Source organism: Lupinus angustifolius, chromosome LG01, assembly GCF_001865875.1.
Source record: "Lupinus angustifolius cultivar Tanjil chromosome LG01, LupAngTanjil_v1.0, whole genome shotgun sequence".
Taxonomy (NCBI): Eukaryota; Viridiplantae; Streptophyta; class Magnoliopsida; order Fabales; family Fabaceae; genus Lupinus; species Lupinus angustifolius.
In genome coordinates, this window is record NC_032009.1 from 12,490,186 (window position 1) to 12,504,988 (window position 14,803).

At 30.2% G+C, this 14,803-nt stretch overlaps 1 protein-coding gene across 3 annotated transcripts; it reads left to right on the top strand.

Moving 5' to 3' along the window:
- On the top strand, positions 9,413-14,250 carry LOC109349660 (vacuolar cation/proton exchanger 3-like). 3 transcript variants are annotated; one of them, XM_019590570.1, is made up of 12 exons: positions 9,422-9,839; positions 11,335-11,402; positions 11,548-11,576; positions 11,756-11,952; positions 12,335-12,541; positions 12,638-12,766; positions 12,899-13,015; positions 13,102-13,155; positions 13,258-13,374; positions 13,489-13,579; positions 13,673-13,765; positions 13,969-14,250. In XM_019590570.1, exons 1-11 carry the CDS (start codon positions 9,558-9,560, stop codon positions 13,732-13,734), a joined length of 1,353 nt encoding a protein of 450 aa, XP_019446115.1. In that variant the 5' UTR covers positions 9,422-9,557; the 3' UTR covers positions 13,735-13,765; positions 13,969-14,250. The 3 variants fall into 3 exon arrangements, with proteins under 3 accessions (XP_019446122.1, XP_019446115.1, XP_019446106.1); XM_019590561.1 differs by having other exon boundaries at positions 13,979-14,250; XM_019590577.1 differs by lacking the exons at positions 13,258-13,374; positions 13,969-14,250 and having other exon boundaries at positions 9,413-9,839; positions 13,673-13,746.

The window sequence follows — 14,803 nt, forward strand, 5'->3', positions numbered from 1 at the left end:
CTCCTTGCATCAAATTGCCAAAATAACTACATATAAACTCATTAGTAGAACCGAAAATAATATCATCTACATAAATTTGAACAAGTAGAGTATGATGATTTATTTTATTTATAAAGAGAGTAGTGTCGACATTTCCTTTGTTGAAACCTTTTTCAAGTAGAAATTTAGTTAGACGATCATACCATGAGCGAGGAGCTTGCTTTAAGCCATAGAGAGCTTTCTTTAATTTGTAGACATAAGAAGGATGTTTGTAATCTTCAAAACCATGAGGTTTTTCAACAAACACTTCTTCTAGGATGTAGCCGTTGAGGAAAGCACTTTTCACATCCATTTGATATCACTGAAAATTCAAAGAGCAAGCATATGCAAGTAATAGTATAATAGCTATAAGTCTAATAACCGGAGCAAAGGTTTCATCAAAATCGATACCTTCTTCCTGGTTGTATCCTTAGGCTACTAGTCTAGCTTTATTTCTAACTATAATACCATTTTCATTAGGTTTATTTCTAAATACCCACCGAGTTCCAATAACATGCCTCTTTTTAGGTCTAGGAACAAGTTCCCTAATTTATTTCTCTCAAACTGGTTTAATTTCTTCCTGCATAGCAAGAATCCAGAGTTCACCATTTCGTTTGGGATGAAAACCCTTTAGTTTCAAATCTGAAAAACTGATGTAACAGCTCTCAGTAACCGATTACAGCAAGTAGGTAATCGGTTACCCAAACATGACATTTTGAAAAATTTCATTGAGTAATCAGTTACTCGCTTGAGTAATCGGTTACTCAAACTCTCTGTCCAACAGTGAATTTAAAATTCACTTTGAGTAATCGGTTACTCCAATTTAAATATTGTTGGATAACTGATTCTCACTCATGTAACCTGTTACTCAAATTTCAGTAACTTGTTACACAATATTTTGAAAAATGTTTTCATTTAAACTTGAAGTGTTTTAATTTATTTTTAAAATATTTTGAGCATTACTACTTTAGTATATTAAAGAGTATATGATAGAAGTACCTATTTAGACTTAGACTAATTGTCTTAAAGCTTTAATATTATTGGTCTTCATAAGTAATCTCCCTTTTCTTCTTTTTGGTGATGTTGGTGTCTTCATCAAAATATTGTCAAGTTCAAGAGCAAAGATCTTCTTCACATCATCCAAAGTAAATGGGTTTCATTCCAATCGTGTCCCACCTTCGTGTAAGGGTATATTGGCTGACTGGAAGGCTATTTAAAGGCCAAGAGAACACCCATTTCACACATGATTCTGCACTCAACTTTCACATATAATTCTCTACACTTTTCATGCAACTTTAGTTCCAAGCTTTCGCAATTTATGAAGTTGCATTGAGTGCATGTTCTAATGTTTTTCCATACTTAAACACATCTAATAAGCATTGTATACTAAGTGTATTAAGAGCAAGAGAATTGCAAGATATTGAAATTTTATATCTTGTAAGGCAATCCTTATCTTGGAAAGTTTCTTCAACCATTGTTGTAAACTTTTCATCATAAGGGTGAGGAGAAAAGGGGAAGAGAGTACCTGAAAATATTTTTTTCCAAAGAGTGTGAGATATTAGTGAGTGTGTGATGTACAAGGAGTCTCGGGAAGAGAAATTGTAATTACAATTCATGATATCTAGTAAAGAAATCTCTTGTGCTGCAAGAGTATTGGATGTAGATTTCAGTGGACTAGAAGATTAACAGGTATAAATATATATGTGTACTTTATCTCCTCTCTTTATTCTCTAATTTTTACAGTTTTTACTTGTTAATTTTTCTGCACTATTTCTGCTACTACATATTCTGATTTTATAGAAGAAAAATTGGGCAAAGTACACATATATTTTATGCTACAAGAGTATTGAATGTAGCTTTCAGTGGACTAGAAGATTAACGGGTATAAAAATATATGTGTACTTTATCTCCTCTCTTTATTCTCTATTTTTTACAGTTTTTACTTGTTAATTTTTGTGCACTATTTCTATTGCTACATATTCTGATTTTATAGAAGAAAAATTGGCCAAAGAAAACAGTCAACTAATTCATCCCCCTCATTCTTAATTGTCATCTAATACTTATAATGACCTATTAAAGTTAATTGTTATAAATTTCCTAAATTTGATACTCTAGACGCAAAGGTTGCATCATTAAGTCGAGAACTTAATGGACTTAAAAAGAGTAGTCAAAATCTGGACAACATTTTGGAAAACCAAAGCCATACTAATGATCCAATAATAAGTTGAAAATGTCCAATGAAAAACAATAAGGTTAGCATGCAATTTTTTTAAAAGGAAAGCATCCAAATAAATCTTTTGTTTAAAGCAAAATCAAGGATATATTAACATCAACCTACTTGCTTTTATTTTGCTTTTATTGTAAAAACATAGTCTATACACATAATTCATATTATGTAACGAAAGTTGGTAATCCAATTGGTTGATATAAGTGGATTGTTGAAAGTGATTTAAGAGTGTATTATCCCTCAACAAAAGTACCATTTTTATGTAGTCAATTTGTTGAAAGATTTTAGTATGTTTATAAGATTAGTTTGATTCATTTTAACTCCCTTTTCGGGTTGTTAACCACATTATTTCTTATGAAATGTTGGTATTAATTAATAGTGGAGTTAGAGGGGTGATAAATAAAAGAATAACAAAAGAATAAATTGAAATAAATAAATAAAGCAATAAATAAATTGTTATTAAGTCAGTATGTTAAATGTTAACAATATGTACACATCAATCTTGAATTAAACTACTCGTTACATAGTTGCAATCCATGAATTGGAATGTACTTATGTAATAAAATTTTATATCAACAAAAAATTTATAATGTAACTCTTTATTATATTTACTGTTAAATCTCTTTCAAGATTCAATTGTAGTATAGTATAGGGTTATGTCGAACCATAGAGAAATGCCTAATAGAAATGTAATCATACTTTGTATCTTTTATCAATAATAAATGTTCGACAAAAAAGTTGTTTTTGGTGATTTTATTATGTGATAAACATGAAAAAGTAAAGAAACTACATATTTACAAATTCAAGAGGATAATATGGTTAGAATGATAGAAAAATTTCTTGACCAATATCAACATTATAAAATATGGTATCCAAAGGAAAGTATATGTGATTTGGTTGGATACTCATATTCAGATTTTGTTGGATGTAAAAATGAAAGAAAGAGTAATAGTGGTGCACGTCACATTCTAGGAAATGCATTAGTCTCCTGGTTATGTAAGAAATAGGCGTGTGTTGCTTTGAGTACTACAAAGACAGAGTACATAGCATCAGGTAGTTGTTGTGCACTAGTGTTATAGCTCAAACAACAATTACATGATTATGTTCTAAACTTAAGATGTATTCCTTAAAGTGTTATAACAGCAGTGCTATCAACCTTACTAAGAATCCAGTAATGCATTCTAGGACCAAACACATAGGTAGGTGGCATCACTTCCTTATGGACCATGTTCAAAAGAAAGATGTATAATTAGGGTTTGTTGACATACATGATCAATTAGAACACATTTCCACTAAGCCCTTAGCAAAAAAAAAACTTTTTACAAAATTTGTAGAAAAGTAGGCAAATTAGATGAAGCAAACCTCACTAGGAAATTCAGTTCTAATTGTATCTCATACCACTCTTATACCCTTGCAAACACTTTTCCAAGTAACTCTATCCCCTTTCTATTGACACCCCGTGAAAGAAAATAATTACAATGAATGAAGAATTTGAATAATGGCTTGGATTGCCTTTACAAGTATGAAATATAATACTTGCAATTCAATCAACTCTTTTGTATACTTAGTAAATAATGCTCTTTAAGTTTACAAAACTTTAAAATACTTTACTTCAAGCAACTCAGAAAAATAGCTTTGAAAGTTTGAGTTCAAGTTGCTAGAAGAGCAGAAAACTTATTTCAGAAAGTGTAGCAAAGTTGTGGGAAAAAGTGTGAAAGAGTTGTTCAAAAAAGTTATTTTCATTGTGAGTTCTAAGGCTTTTAAATAGACTTTCCAATCAGTCATTGTGCATTTATGAAAGAGTAGGAATTGTTTGGAATGAAGACATTTCGTTTGGGATGAAAACCCTTTAGTTTCAAATCTGAAAAACTGATGTAACAGCTCTCAGTAACCGATTACAGCAAGTAGGTAATCGGTTACCCAAACATGACATTTTGAAAAATTTCATTGAGTAATCAGTTACTCGCTTGAGTAATCGGTTACTCCAATTTAAATATTGTTGGATAACTGATTCTCACTCATGTAACCTGTTACTCAAATTTCAGTAACTTGTTACACAATATTTTGAAAAATGTTTTCATTTAAACTTGAAGTGTTTTAATTTATTTTTAAAATATTTTGAGCATTACTACTTTAGTATATTAAAGAGTATATGATAGAAGTACCTATTTAGACTTAGACTAATTGTCTTAAAGCTTTAATATTATTGGTCTTCATAAGTAATCTCCCTTTTCTTCTTTTTGGTGATGTTGGTGTCTTCATCAAAATATTGTCAAGTTCAAGAGCAAAGATCTTCTTCACATCATCCAAAGTAAATGGGTTTCATTCCAATCGTGTCCCACCTTCGTGTAAGGGTATATTGGCTGACTGGAAGGCTATTTAAAGGCCAAGAGAACACCCATTTCACACATGATTCTGCACTCAACTTTCACATATAATTCTCTACACTTTTCATGCAACTTTAGTTCCAAGCTTTCGCAATTTATGAAGTTGCATTGAGTGCATGTTCTAATGTTTTTCCATACTTAAACACATCTAATAAGCATTGTATACTAAGTGTATTAAGAGCAAGAGAATTGCAAGATATTGAAATTTTATATCTTGTAAGGCAATCCTTATCTTGGAAAGTTTCTTCAACCATTGTTGTAAACTTTTCATCATAAGGGTGAGGAGAAAAGGGGAAGAGAGTACCTGAAAATATTTTTTTCCAAAGAGTGTGAGATATTAGTGAGTGTGTGATGTACAAGGAGTCTCGGGAAGAGAAATTGTAATTACAATTCATGATATCTAGTAAAGAAATCTCTTGTGCTGCAAGAGTATTGGATGTAGATTTCAGTGGACTAGAAGATTAACAGGTATAAATATATATGTGTACTTTATCTCCTCTCTTTATTCTCTAATTTTTACAGTTTTTACTTGTTAATTTTTCTGCACTATTTCTGCTACTACATATTCTGATTTTATAGAAGAAAAATTGGGCAAAGTACACATATATTTTATGCTACAAGAGTATTGAATGTAGCTTTCAGTGGACTAGAAGATTAACGGGTATAAAAATATATGTGTACTTTATCTCCTCTCTTTATTCTCTATTTTTTACAGTTTTTACTTGTTAATTTTTGTGCACTATTTCTATTGCTACATATTCTGATTTTATAGAAGAAAAATTGGCCAAAGAAAACAGTCAACTAATTCATCCCCCTCATTCTTAATTGTCATCTAATACTTATAATGACCTATTAAAGTTAATTGTTATAAATTTCCTAAATTTGATACTCTAGACGCAAAGGTTGCATCATTAAGTCGAGAACTTAATGGACTTAAAAAGAGTAGTCAAAATCTGGACAACATTTTGGAAAACCAAAGCCATACTAATGATCCAATAATAAGTTGAAAATGTCCAATGAAAAACAATAAGGTTAGCATGCAATTTTTTTAAAAGGAAAGCATCCAAATAAATCTTTTGTTTAAAGCAAAATCAAGGATATATTAACATCAACCTACTTGCTTTTATTTTGCTTTTATTGTAAAAACATAGTCTATACACATAATTCATATTATGTAACGAAAGTTGGTAATCCAATTGGTTGATATAAGTGGATTGTTGAAAGTGATTTAAGAGTGTATTATCCCTCAACAAAAGTACCATTTTTATGTAGTCAATTTGTTGAAAGATTTTAGTATGTTTATAAGATTAGTTTGATTCATTTTAACTCCCTTTTCGGGTTGTTAACCACATTATTTCTTATGAAATGTTGGTATTAATTAATAGTGGAGTTAGAGGGGTGATAAATAAAAGAATAACAAAAGAATAAATTGAAATAAATAAATAAAGCAATAAATAAATTGTTATTAAGTCAGTATGTTAAATGTTAACAATATGTACACATCAATCTTGAATTAAACTACTCGTTACATAGTTGCAATCCATGAATTGGAATGTACTTATGTAATAAAATTTTATATCAACAAAAAATTTATAATGTAACTCTTTATTATATTTACTGTTAAATCTCTTTCAAGATTCAATTGTAGTATAGTATAGGGTTATGTCGAACCATAGAGAAATGCCTAATAGAAATGTAATCATACTTTGTATCTTTTATCAATAATAAATGTTCGACAAAAAAGTTGTTTTTGGTGATTTTATTATGTGATAAACATGAAAAAGTAAAGAAACTACATATTTACAAATTCAAGAGGATAATATGGTTAGAATGATAGAAAAATTTCTTGACCAATATCAACATTATAAAATATGGTATCCAAAGGAAAGTATATGTGATTTGGTTGGATACTCATATTCAGATTTTGTTGGATGTAAAAATGAAAGAAAGAGTAATAGTGGTGCACGTCACATTCTAGGAAATGCATTAGTCTCCTGGTTATGTAAGAAATAGGCGTGTGTTGCTTTGAGTACTACAAAGACAGAGTACATAGCATCAGGTAGTTGTTGTACACAAGTGTTATAGCTCAAACAACAATTACATGATTATGCTCTAAATTTAAGATGTATTCCTTAAAGTGTTATAACAGCAGTGCTATCAACCTTACTAAGAATCCAGTAATGCATTCTAGGACCAAACACATAGGTAGGTGGCATCACTTCCTTATGGACCATGTTCAAAAGAAAGATGTATAATTAGGGTTTGTTGACATACATGATCAATTAGAACACATTTCCACTAAGCCCTTAGCAAAAAAAAAACTTTTTACAAAATTTGTAGAAAAGTAGGCAAATTAGATGAAGCAAACCTCACTAGGAAATTCAGTTCTAATTGTATCACATACCACTCTTGGATAGTTGGGTGAGTAACACTTATTCTAATTCATCTTATGAATTAACCCCAAATAATTGCCTCTAAGTTTGCCTAGTTAAGTCTTGCCCAATTGAATATTACATGCCTTATTAATATTAATAACATTACCCTACTTTCGAAGACATTTACTTATCAATATTAATCTTGACGAGTTTTGTCCTTTGGTAGACGAGGAGGGATCCACTTACTTCTTATTCTAGCCATTAATTCTAGGAAAATCTTATGGTTTAAATTTGTGAGTAGATCTAAACCATCAAATATTCATAGAATTGGTGGGTAGGATGAGGAGTAATTATAAAAAACTTACTCTTGGAGTAAGTGGATCCCCACTATTGATAAACATATCAACTTAATTTATATTTCTTTAAGGTATTGCTAAATAATTTATTTAATGCATAAATATGCATCACACACATAAATAAACTGTGACATAGTTATAGCCAACTAATAATAAAACTATTAAGTTATAATTCTATACTCTTATAAAATCTTCAAGGAATCTCCAAGATTTTCTCAAAAGCCTTCTCATCCAGAAATTTTACATAGTTATAGATACAATAAATCTCATTTTACATATGAGGACAGATAGACGAGAAGAAGTAAAAGAGAATATAAAAAAAATAAGGCACAATAAGAAAATTGTATATAAAAATTATATATAAAACTCTATGACCTTAACTATTCACCATGCAAAATGAGTGGGTGGGATGTATTTTTTTAAATTAAAGTAACAATAAGTAGACGCAAGAATATAATACAAAGATTTGTATGAAGTTTTTGCTACTAAAAACTTTGAATTAGGTTTAAGAATTAAAATTTTGAAAAAGATTTAGGATTCTTGGATAGTTAGCATAGCGGAAAACGAATTACCATGAAGGAAGAACTTGCGAGATCAAGTTTCAATATTTTCAAATAGAAAAATAAACAAAATGGAAAAGAATTAGCTCTTTCTTATCATTTCATTCTCTATTTATAAGCCCACACAAAAAGCACTCCTAAGATAACTAACTTTAATTCACATTATTGTTTAGAGTTGGGATTCATGTAATCCTTTAATTCTATGTATATGACATGATAGGTATCACTTAAATAATTAGGTTGTAACAATTAAATATAAAAAATATTATGCTACTATTATATAATCTATCATATAGGTCTCAGATGATTAGGTTCGACTTAAGTATCTAAAACAATAATATCGATAACAAAATCTATACTATTAATAAAGGGAAAATACAAAATAATCACCTATCATGGTGTAATTTGTGTTTTCCTATTTTGCCCTCAATATCTTTTTATTTCTACCAAAAAACCATATAATATTATTTTCTTATTTTATCCTTATTATCTTCTTATTTTAAAAGTGTATTTAAAAAATTGAATATTAGACCAATTGAATAAATTCAACCGTAAATTTAGCGCAAAAAATTATATTTGAATTTATAAAATATAAACTATATATTACAAATGATAAGAAAACGGGTTGACAGACACAACAATGCATATCAACACGCTAGTAACATTAATATCAAAACTAAATAAAAACTACTAGCAAATATTTAGGTTGTAACGAATACTAAATAAAAACCATTATCAAATATATTATTTTATTTTGTTATAATTAAGATAATTTCATTTTGTTATAATTAAGATAATTTCATTTTGTTCATTTTGATATATAAATAATAAAAATAATATATCCTTCTATAAATCATCGTGTAAAACTTTCACACCATAAGAATAATAATATGTATTACTAAATAATATTATTTATTAATGATTAATTTATAAGTGACATTCATACATATAAAAAGATTTGTAGGAGTATTTAATACAATGTGATAATATAATTACTAATATATATATAGAATGTAAATATATCATTCTATGTTAATTTATGATATTTTTTGAACAATAATAATTAAATATAAATCACATTTGATATGGTTACAACATATAGATTTTATAACAATGTTAGAGCATCATATGCAGAATAACATTTTCATTTTTATTTGGGTCTCTCATATTATTTTATAATTTATTACAATTTCCATGAAATAAAAAAACATCTATTTATTTATTTTTCTCAAATCACTCTTATTCTTATTTTGAGTCTCACAACATCTATCTTTTTCCACAACATCTACCTTTCTCCTCACTTTCTTTTGGTTAAGAACAATAAAAAATTATTCTTATTTAACAACAAAAGTCAAAAAATAATAATGAGATAGTAGATAACAGAGTAAGAATGATCATTAGGTTAGTATGTTAATTTTTATTATATATATATATAAAAGTACGAACCTTCGAGGAAGTTACACTCTGCCTGACATCTCAACGTTCTCCAAGGTGCTTATCTATTCTTATAAAAGATCACGCTTTACATGAAATCTAGCCACAACAGCAAATAATTAGCGCCACGTGCTATGTTTTTGCATTAGTTCTTTTATTTTACTACAACAACAACATAGTTGTGCTCTAGAATTAGCTCAATGAATTCTTCACTAAACCAAGAACCATGGCTTGATCTTGAGGGTGGCAGCAACCTCAAGGGATTAAGCAGAGAGATGAGACATGGAAGAAAAACAGCACATAACATGTCATCCTCCTCTTTGCGCAAGAAATCTGACCTCACTCTTGTGTCCAAGGTTAACTCTAGGTTCCTTAGAAATTTGTTGGTTAACCTTCAAGAGGTTATTCTTGGAACCAAGCTTTCTGTTCTGTTCCTAGCTATTCCACTTGCGATCATTGCTGAGTGCTATGGCTTTGCAAGAGTGAGTACTTGGTAGCCAAAACTGCATTTTGTACTCTTTTTTTGTCTATTATTTATCTTGAATCAAGGTCTTAAAATTTTAAGTCTGTTTCTGACCACAATATGGTTTTCGGAGTCTATGGAATAAATTGCGAAATGCTATTACATCCACCACGTTTTCTTATATAATAGATCACAGTCATATGTTTTTAAGTCTCTGCTACATAAACCTTGCATCTAAATTCTTCATCGCAGAACTAGTGAACCATCGTTTGAGTGTCTCAGTTTCATCGTTTTTAACGATAAACAAATTAGTGATATTTGTTTATAAAAATAAATAAATTAAGAGTGATATTTGTTTATAAAAATAAATAAATTGAGAGTGATATTTTATTTTTAATTTGACATAGTGTTATTAATACGGTAGTTATCATCAAACCTACTACGATAATATAGTCGTTCAATCAGTGGTTCACTACTTAAATCATACACCATTGAAGTTATATATACATGCATAAAAATTTAATAAAGAATGTGATAAAAAAATTATTTACAACTTTTGTTAAGATAAAATACGTGACTTGGTTAAATGTATAATTATAGGTTTGATCTTTCATAATAATACTTTGATAAAAAGTTAAGTTATTTTCATATTTTAAACTAAAATCGATTGGTATGATTAATACGGTTTAAATGAAAATTAGTCAGTATGACTAGTTTTCACTTATTTTGGCTGATATAGACTGATATATTTGTATGACCAATATAATTATTATATCATATTCTTATTGGGACTAGTTCATCAGTTTATCATTGAACTTTTATAACACTTAAGTTGTATGACCATTCTCATGAGAGAATGTGATTGTTAGAAAAATGGTGAAATGACAAAAAAAAGGTATCCAAATTTTGTACAACATAAAATAATCTGGGAACATGAACAAAACGATTGTAAGATGACCCGATATTATTTTTCTTTCTTTTTTAATGATAATTTTTGTGGGAATATTCCCCTTCTGAAATTAATTTTTCAGTTTTTTGGCTTAAGTTTAATGTTGACATGACTTATTTACATAGTTTTGGAGAACATGTGATAGATATAAGTTATATCATCTCTCTACTAAAAATATAACATGGTTTTGTTAAGTATCATATTTGTTCTTTATTTAATTGTTACCCAGGTGTGGTGAACAAGACCTAACTTATTCCATTTTCTATACTCAATATGGATGTCTATTTTTATTTGAGAAAATAGTTTTTTTCATACTTTTATAGTTTACGAGTTTTAGTCATTTGGATTGAATTCTCTCTAAAGAAATATATTTTTTCATTAGAGATGTATGAATAACATTATTCAGCCTTGGGTTATTCAGTACTACTCACTTTTAAGTCTTCAAAAAGTTTGTAAAACCAACTTCATCAAATCTGAATTTTGCACATTATGTACCAGAGACATGCTTAAATGTTGCAGTAGTTTTTATTAAATATTATGATTGATCTCTTTTTATTAAATGCAGCCTTGGGTTTTTGCCTTGAGCTTACTTGGGCTTACACCACTTGCTGAACGAGTCAGCTTCTTGACAGAGTAATAAACCTTCATGTTTTTCCTGTCATTCATGTTTATCTTTGAATTGTATATATTAATGTATACAATTTTATGTTTTTTCTGAGTTGAATGCTAACTCTTGTTTTATTTGTCCCCTTGGTATTTGGTGCTTCATATTTGGTAGACAAGTTGCTTGTTACACAGGTCCCACAGGTGTGTATGAACCTATAATTACATTCAAGTCACTCTCCCAATGTTCTTTTCATATGTCGAATGTTTTATGAATGAACCAGATCATAGTTTCAGAATCAGAAATAATATTCTCACAAATTATCGAAGTACGCAAATAATAATTATGTCACTGAAGTCCTTTATTATTGTTTGAATCACAGTTGGAGGACTTCTGAACGCTACATGTGGGAATATCACTGAACTTGTCATAGCAATATTTGCCCTTAGGGAGAATAAAATCGCTGTGGTGAAATATTCTCTTCTGGGTTCTATCCTTTCAAACCTTCTGCTTGTTCTCGGTACCTCTCTATTCTGCGGCGGCATTGTGAACCTCAGACAGGAACAAAAATTTGACAGAGTAAGGCCCTGGAATCCATTCATAGTTTGATATTTTCATATTAGTTAGTAATTTGTTATGTCTCACACCTTATGCGTGTACGGCAAAGATGCCTATACATCAACTTGGGTATTTTCGCCCCTTTAGCTATCTTGGACTATAGAGTTACTCAAATATTCTAATATGTTATCAGAACCAGAACCTGTTATTGTTGAGCCACCCACAACCACAAAGGCCCAATTCTGAAAACAACACATTTCATGTGCAATCCTCTTAAGCTAGTTTTTGGCATCAAATTCAGCCTAGTTATTCAACCAGCTCATTATCTTCTTTTAAAATACATGATGACTGGTGTTAAGGATCGAAGGTTTTGCTAATTTCTTTGACTCTATTTAATTTGCAGAGACAGGGAGATGTGAACTCGCTTATGCTGCTTCTGGGATTGTTGTGCTACTTTCTACCTATGCTATTTAGATATGGTGCTGCAGCCCCCACTGCAGACCCAGCTCTAGAGTTGTCAAGAGCTGCAAGTATTGTGATGCTGATTGCATATTTTGCTTACCTTATCTTCCAACTGTGGACTCACCGGCAATTATTTGAAGCCCAAGTTGTATGCTTTCTTGAATTATAAATGATGAAAGTTAATCGTGAGTCTAATTTACGCTAATATCTATCTGATTTGTAATTACGATCATGCATTGGTCAGGATGATGATCAGGAGGGTGACAATGCATCAGAAGAAGCAGTGATAGGATTTTGGAGTGGGTTTGCTTGGCTGGTTGGGATGACTGTATTAATTGCTTTGTTGTCTGAATATGTGGTGGAAACAATTGAGGTAATTGACTTCATTTTTTAAAGAAATGAAACTACTCTCTTCCTCCTGAAAAGGGTATGGAATATGTTTATGTCAAATAAATAGAACTCGACATCCATTAGAACTATATGAGAAAATTGTGAACATGAACAGGATGCATCAGATTCATGGGGTCTGTCTGTCAGCTTCATCAGCATAATCTTGCTACCAATAGTCGGCAATGCAGCTGAACATGCGGGAGCAATCATATTTGCTTTCAAGAACAAGCTGGTTAGAACATTAATATTATCAAATTCCTCACTTTACCTTTGATTTGACATAAGTTGTAAGAAACTAACACGGCGACATTAGTGCAGGACATAACTTTAGGTGTTGCTCTGGGTTCTGCTACTCAAATTGGCATGTTTGTGGTAAGAAATCACTATTCACCTTTAAAAATAAATAGGTGATTCTATTTACCTTGGTATTGAAATAATAAAAACTTACATGAAGCAAATTTAATTACAATATAGGTTCCCCTTTGTACAATTGTTGCTTGGATTATGGGCATTAAAATGGACCTCAACTTCAACCTCCTAGAGACAGGTTCTCTTACTTTAGCAATAATAACCACAGCCTTCACATTACAGGTATAATATAATTACCTTCATTTCATCTGGTAGAAACAGCACAGCTAGATTTTATATTTATCTTATTCAATCTTCAAATAATATTTCAACATTTCTTCCATATATCTTTTATAGGATGGAACTTCTCACTACATGAAAGGCCTTATTCTCCTGCTCTGCTACGTCGTCATTGGGGCCTGCTTTTTTGTCCAAAGAACACCTTCGAGTAAGTATAATATGTTACATATATAAGCAAAATAAATATTTATACATTGTGAAACTATATTCATGTCTAAAATTTGGTCACTACTTTTCTCAGACCAAGCTGCTGCCACTAACATGATGCTTAAATTAGCAACTGATACAGTTTCAAGTGCTTAATACATGTGTACCAAAAAATTGTGCTTAATAGGTAAGTTCATGTTCTTAAGCACATGCTGACTTTAATCATTTAGGGTATGTTTGCTACTTGGGCTTTGGAATGGAAGAAAAGGAAAACTTATACCATGAAATATATTTTGAGATAACTCTAAAGTTTTTCATTTTCCTTCAAAACTCAACTTGTAAACAAACCCTATATGAATACAAGAACACAATGAAATTAACTCTAAGCAGTTGATTACAGACCTTAGCCTATTTTGGTCTCTCTCTCAGAAGAAGGATAGCTACATCCAAACTCAAGAACAGATTCAATGTTATTTGTTCATTTCAATCATGATATTCTGAGAAAGCTATTTGGTTTCAAACAGAAAGGTTGCAATATGAAACTTGCCATCTATTTGGTTCAGGTTGTGTATATAGACCTCTCCAACTGATTTTAGGTTGAGGTTTTCATCTTGTAAATGTAATATGAGAGTTGAGGTATTAATTTCAAATAAAGGAAAATTGTTATTCGGACTTCTGAATTCAAATGAATGAATAAAGAACTCATGTCCCAGAAATAAATCATATATTTATCTCCCTAGTCAATCAAATACTAATGCAACTAATATAAAAATATTAGTTCTTATAACTTTTCTTTTTAATTATTGTCCTGATTGATGGACAACACAAATGGGGATACAAAATGGGAGTGACGATCTTCATTCCAAATGAACTCTTCAAGTTGTATTGAAGCTATTAATATAACAGATAATTTCTGCGCTGGCCATGGAAATGAGAGAATTTGGTAGCACTACTCCAAGGTAATGATGGATCAGAATTGATTAATTATACCATTGTTGTAATCTTCATACATTAATGTGAGGATCAATCGTTTTGAGGAGAAATGGTTAACTTAGAGAGGTTGGGCGTGTTGTATGTATGTAACGCATATAAATCGTAGAAAACTTAAGATAAGGTTGAAGAAGGAAATAGTGAAAGATAAGCAAATGGAATGGTGTAAAATGAATGATGTTAGGTAAATAAAGGTTCTATACAAACCAAGAAGGGGTTAAAGAAGAATCTGGCA

Excerpts from the sequence above, each read along its gene's own strand:
- LOC109349660 (XM_019590570.1), top strand. The coding sequence starts at position 9,558 with ATGAATTCTTCACTAAACCAAGAACCATGGCTTGATCTTGAGGGTGGC. Across the intron at positions 11,403-11,547 it reads CGAGTCAGCTTCTTGACAGA|ACAAGTTGCTTGTTACACAG; the intron begins GTAATAAACCTT and ends CATATTTGGTAG. Across the intron at positions 13,016-13,101 it reads TTGCTTTCAAGAACAAGCTG|GACATAACTTTAGGTGTTGC; the intron begins GTTAGAACATTA and ends ACATTAGTGCAG.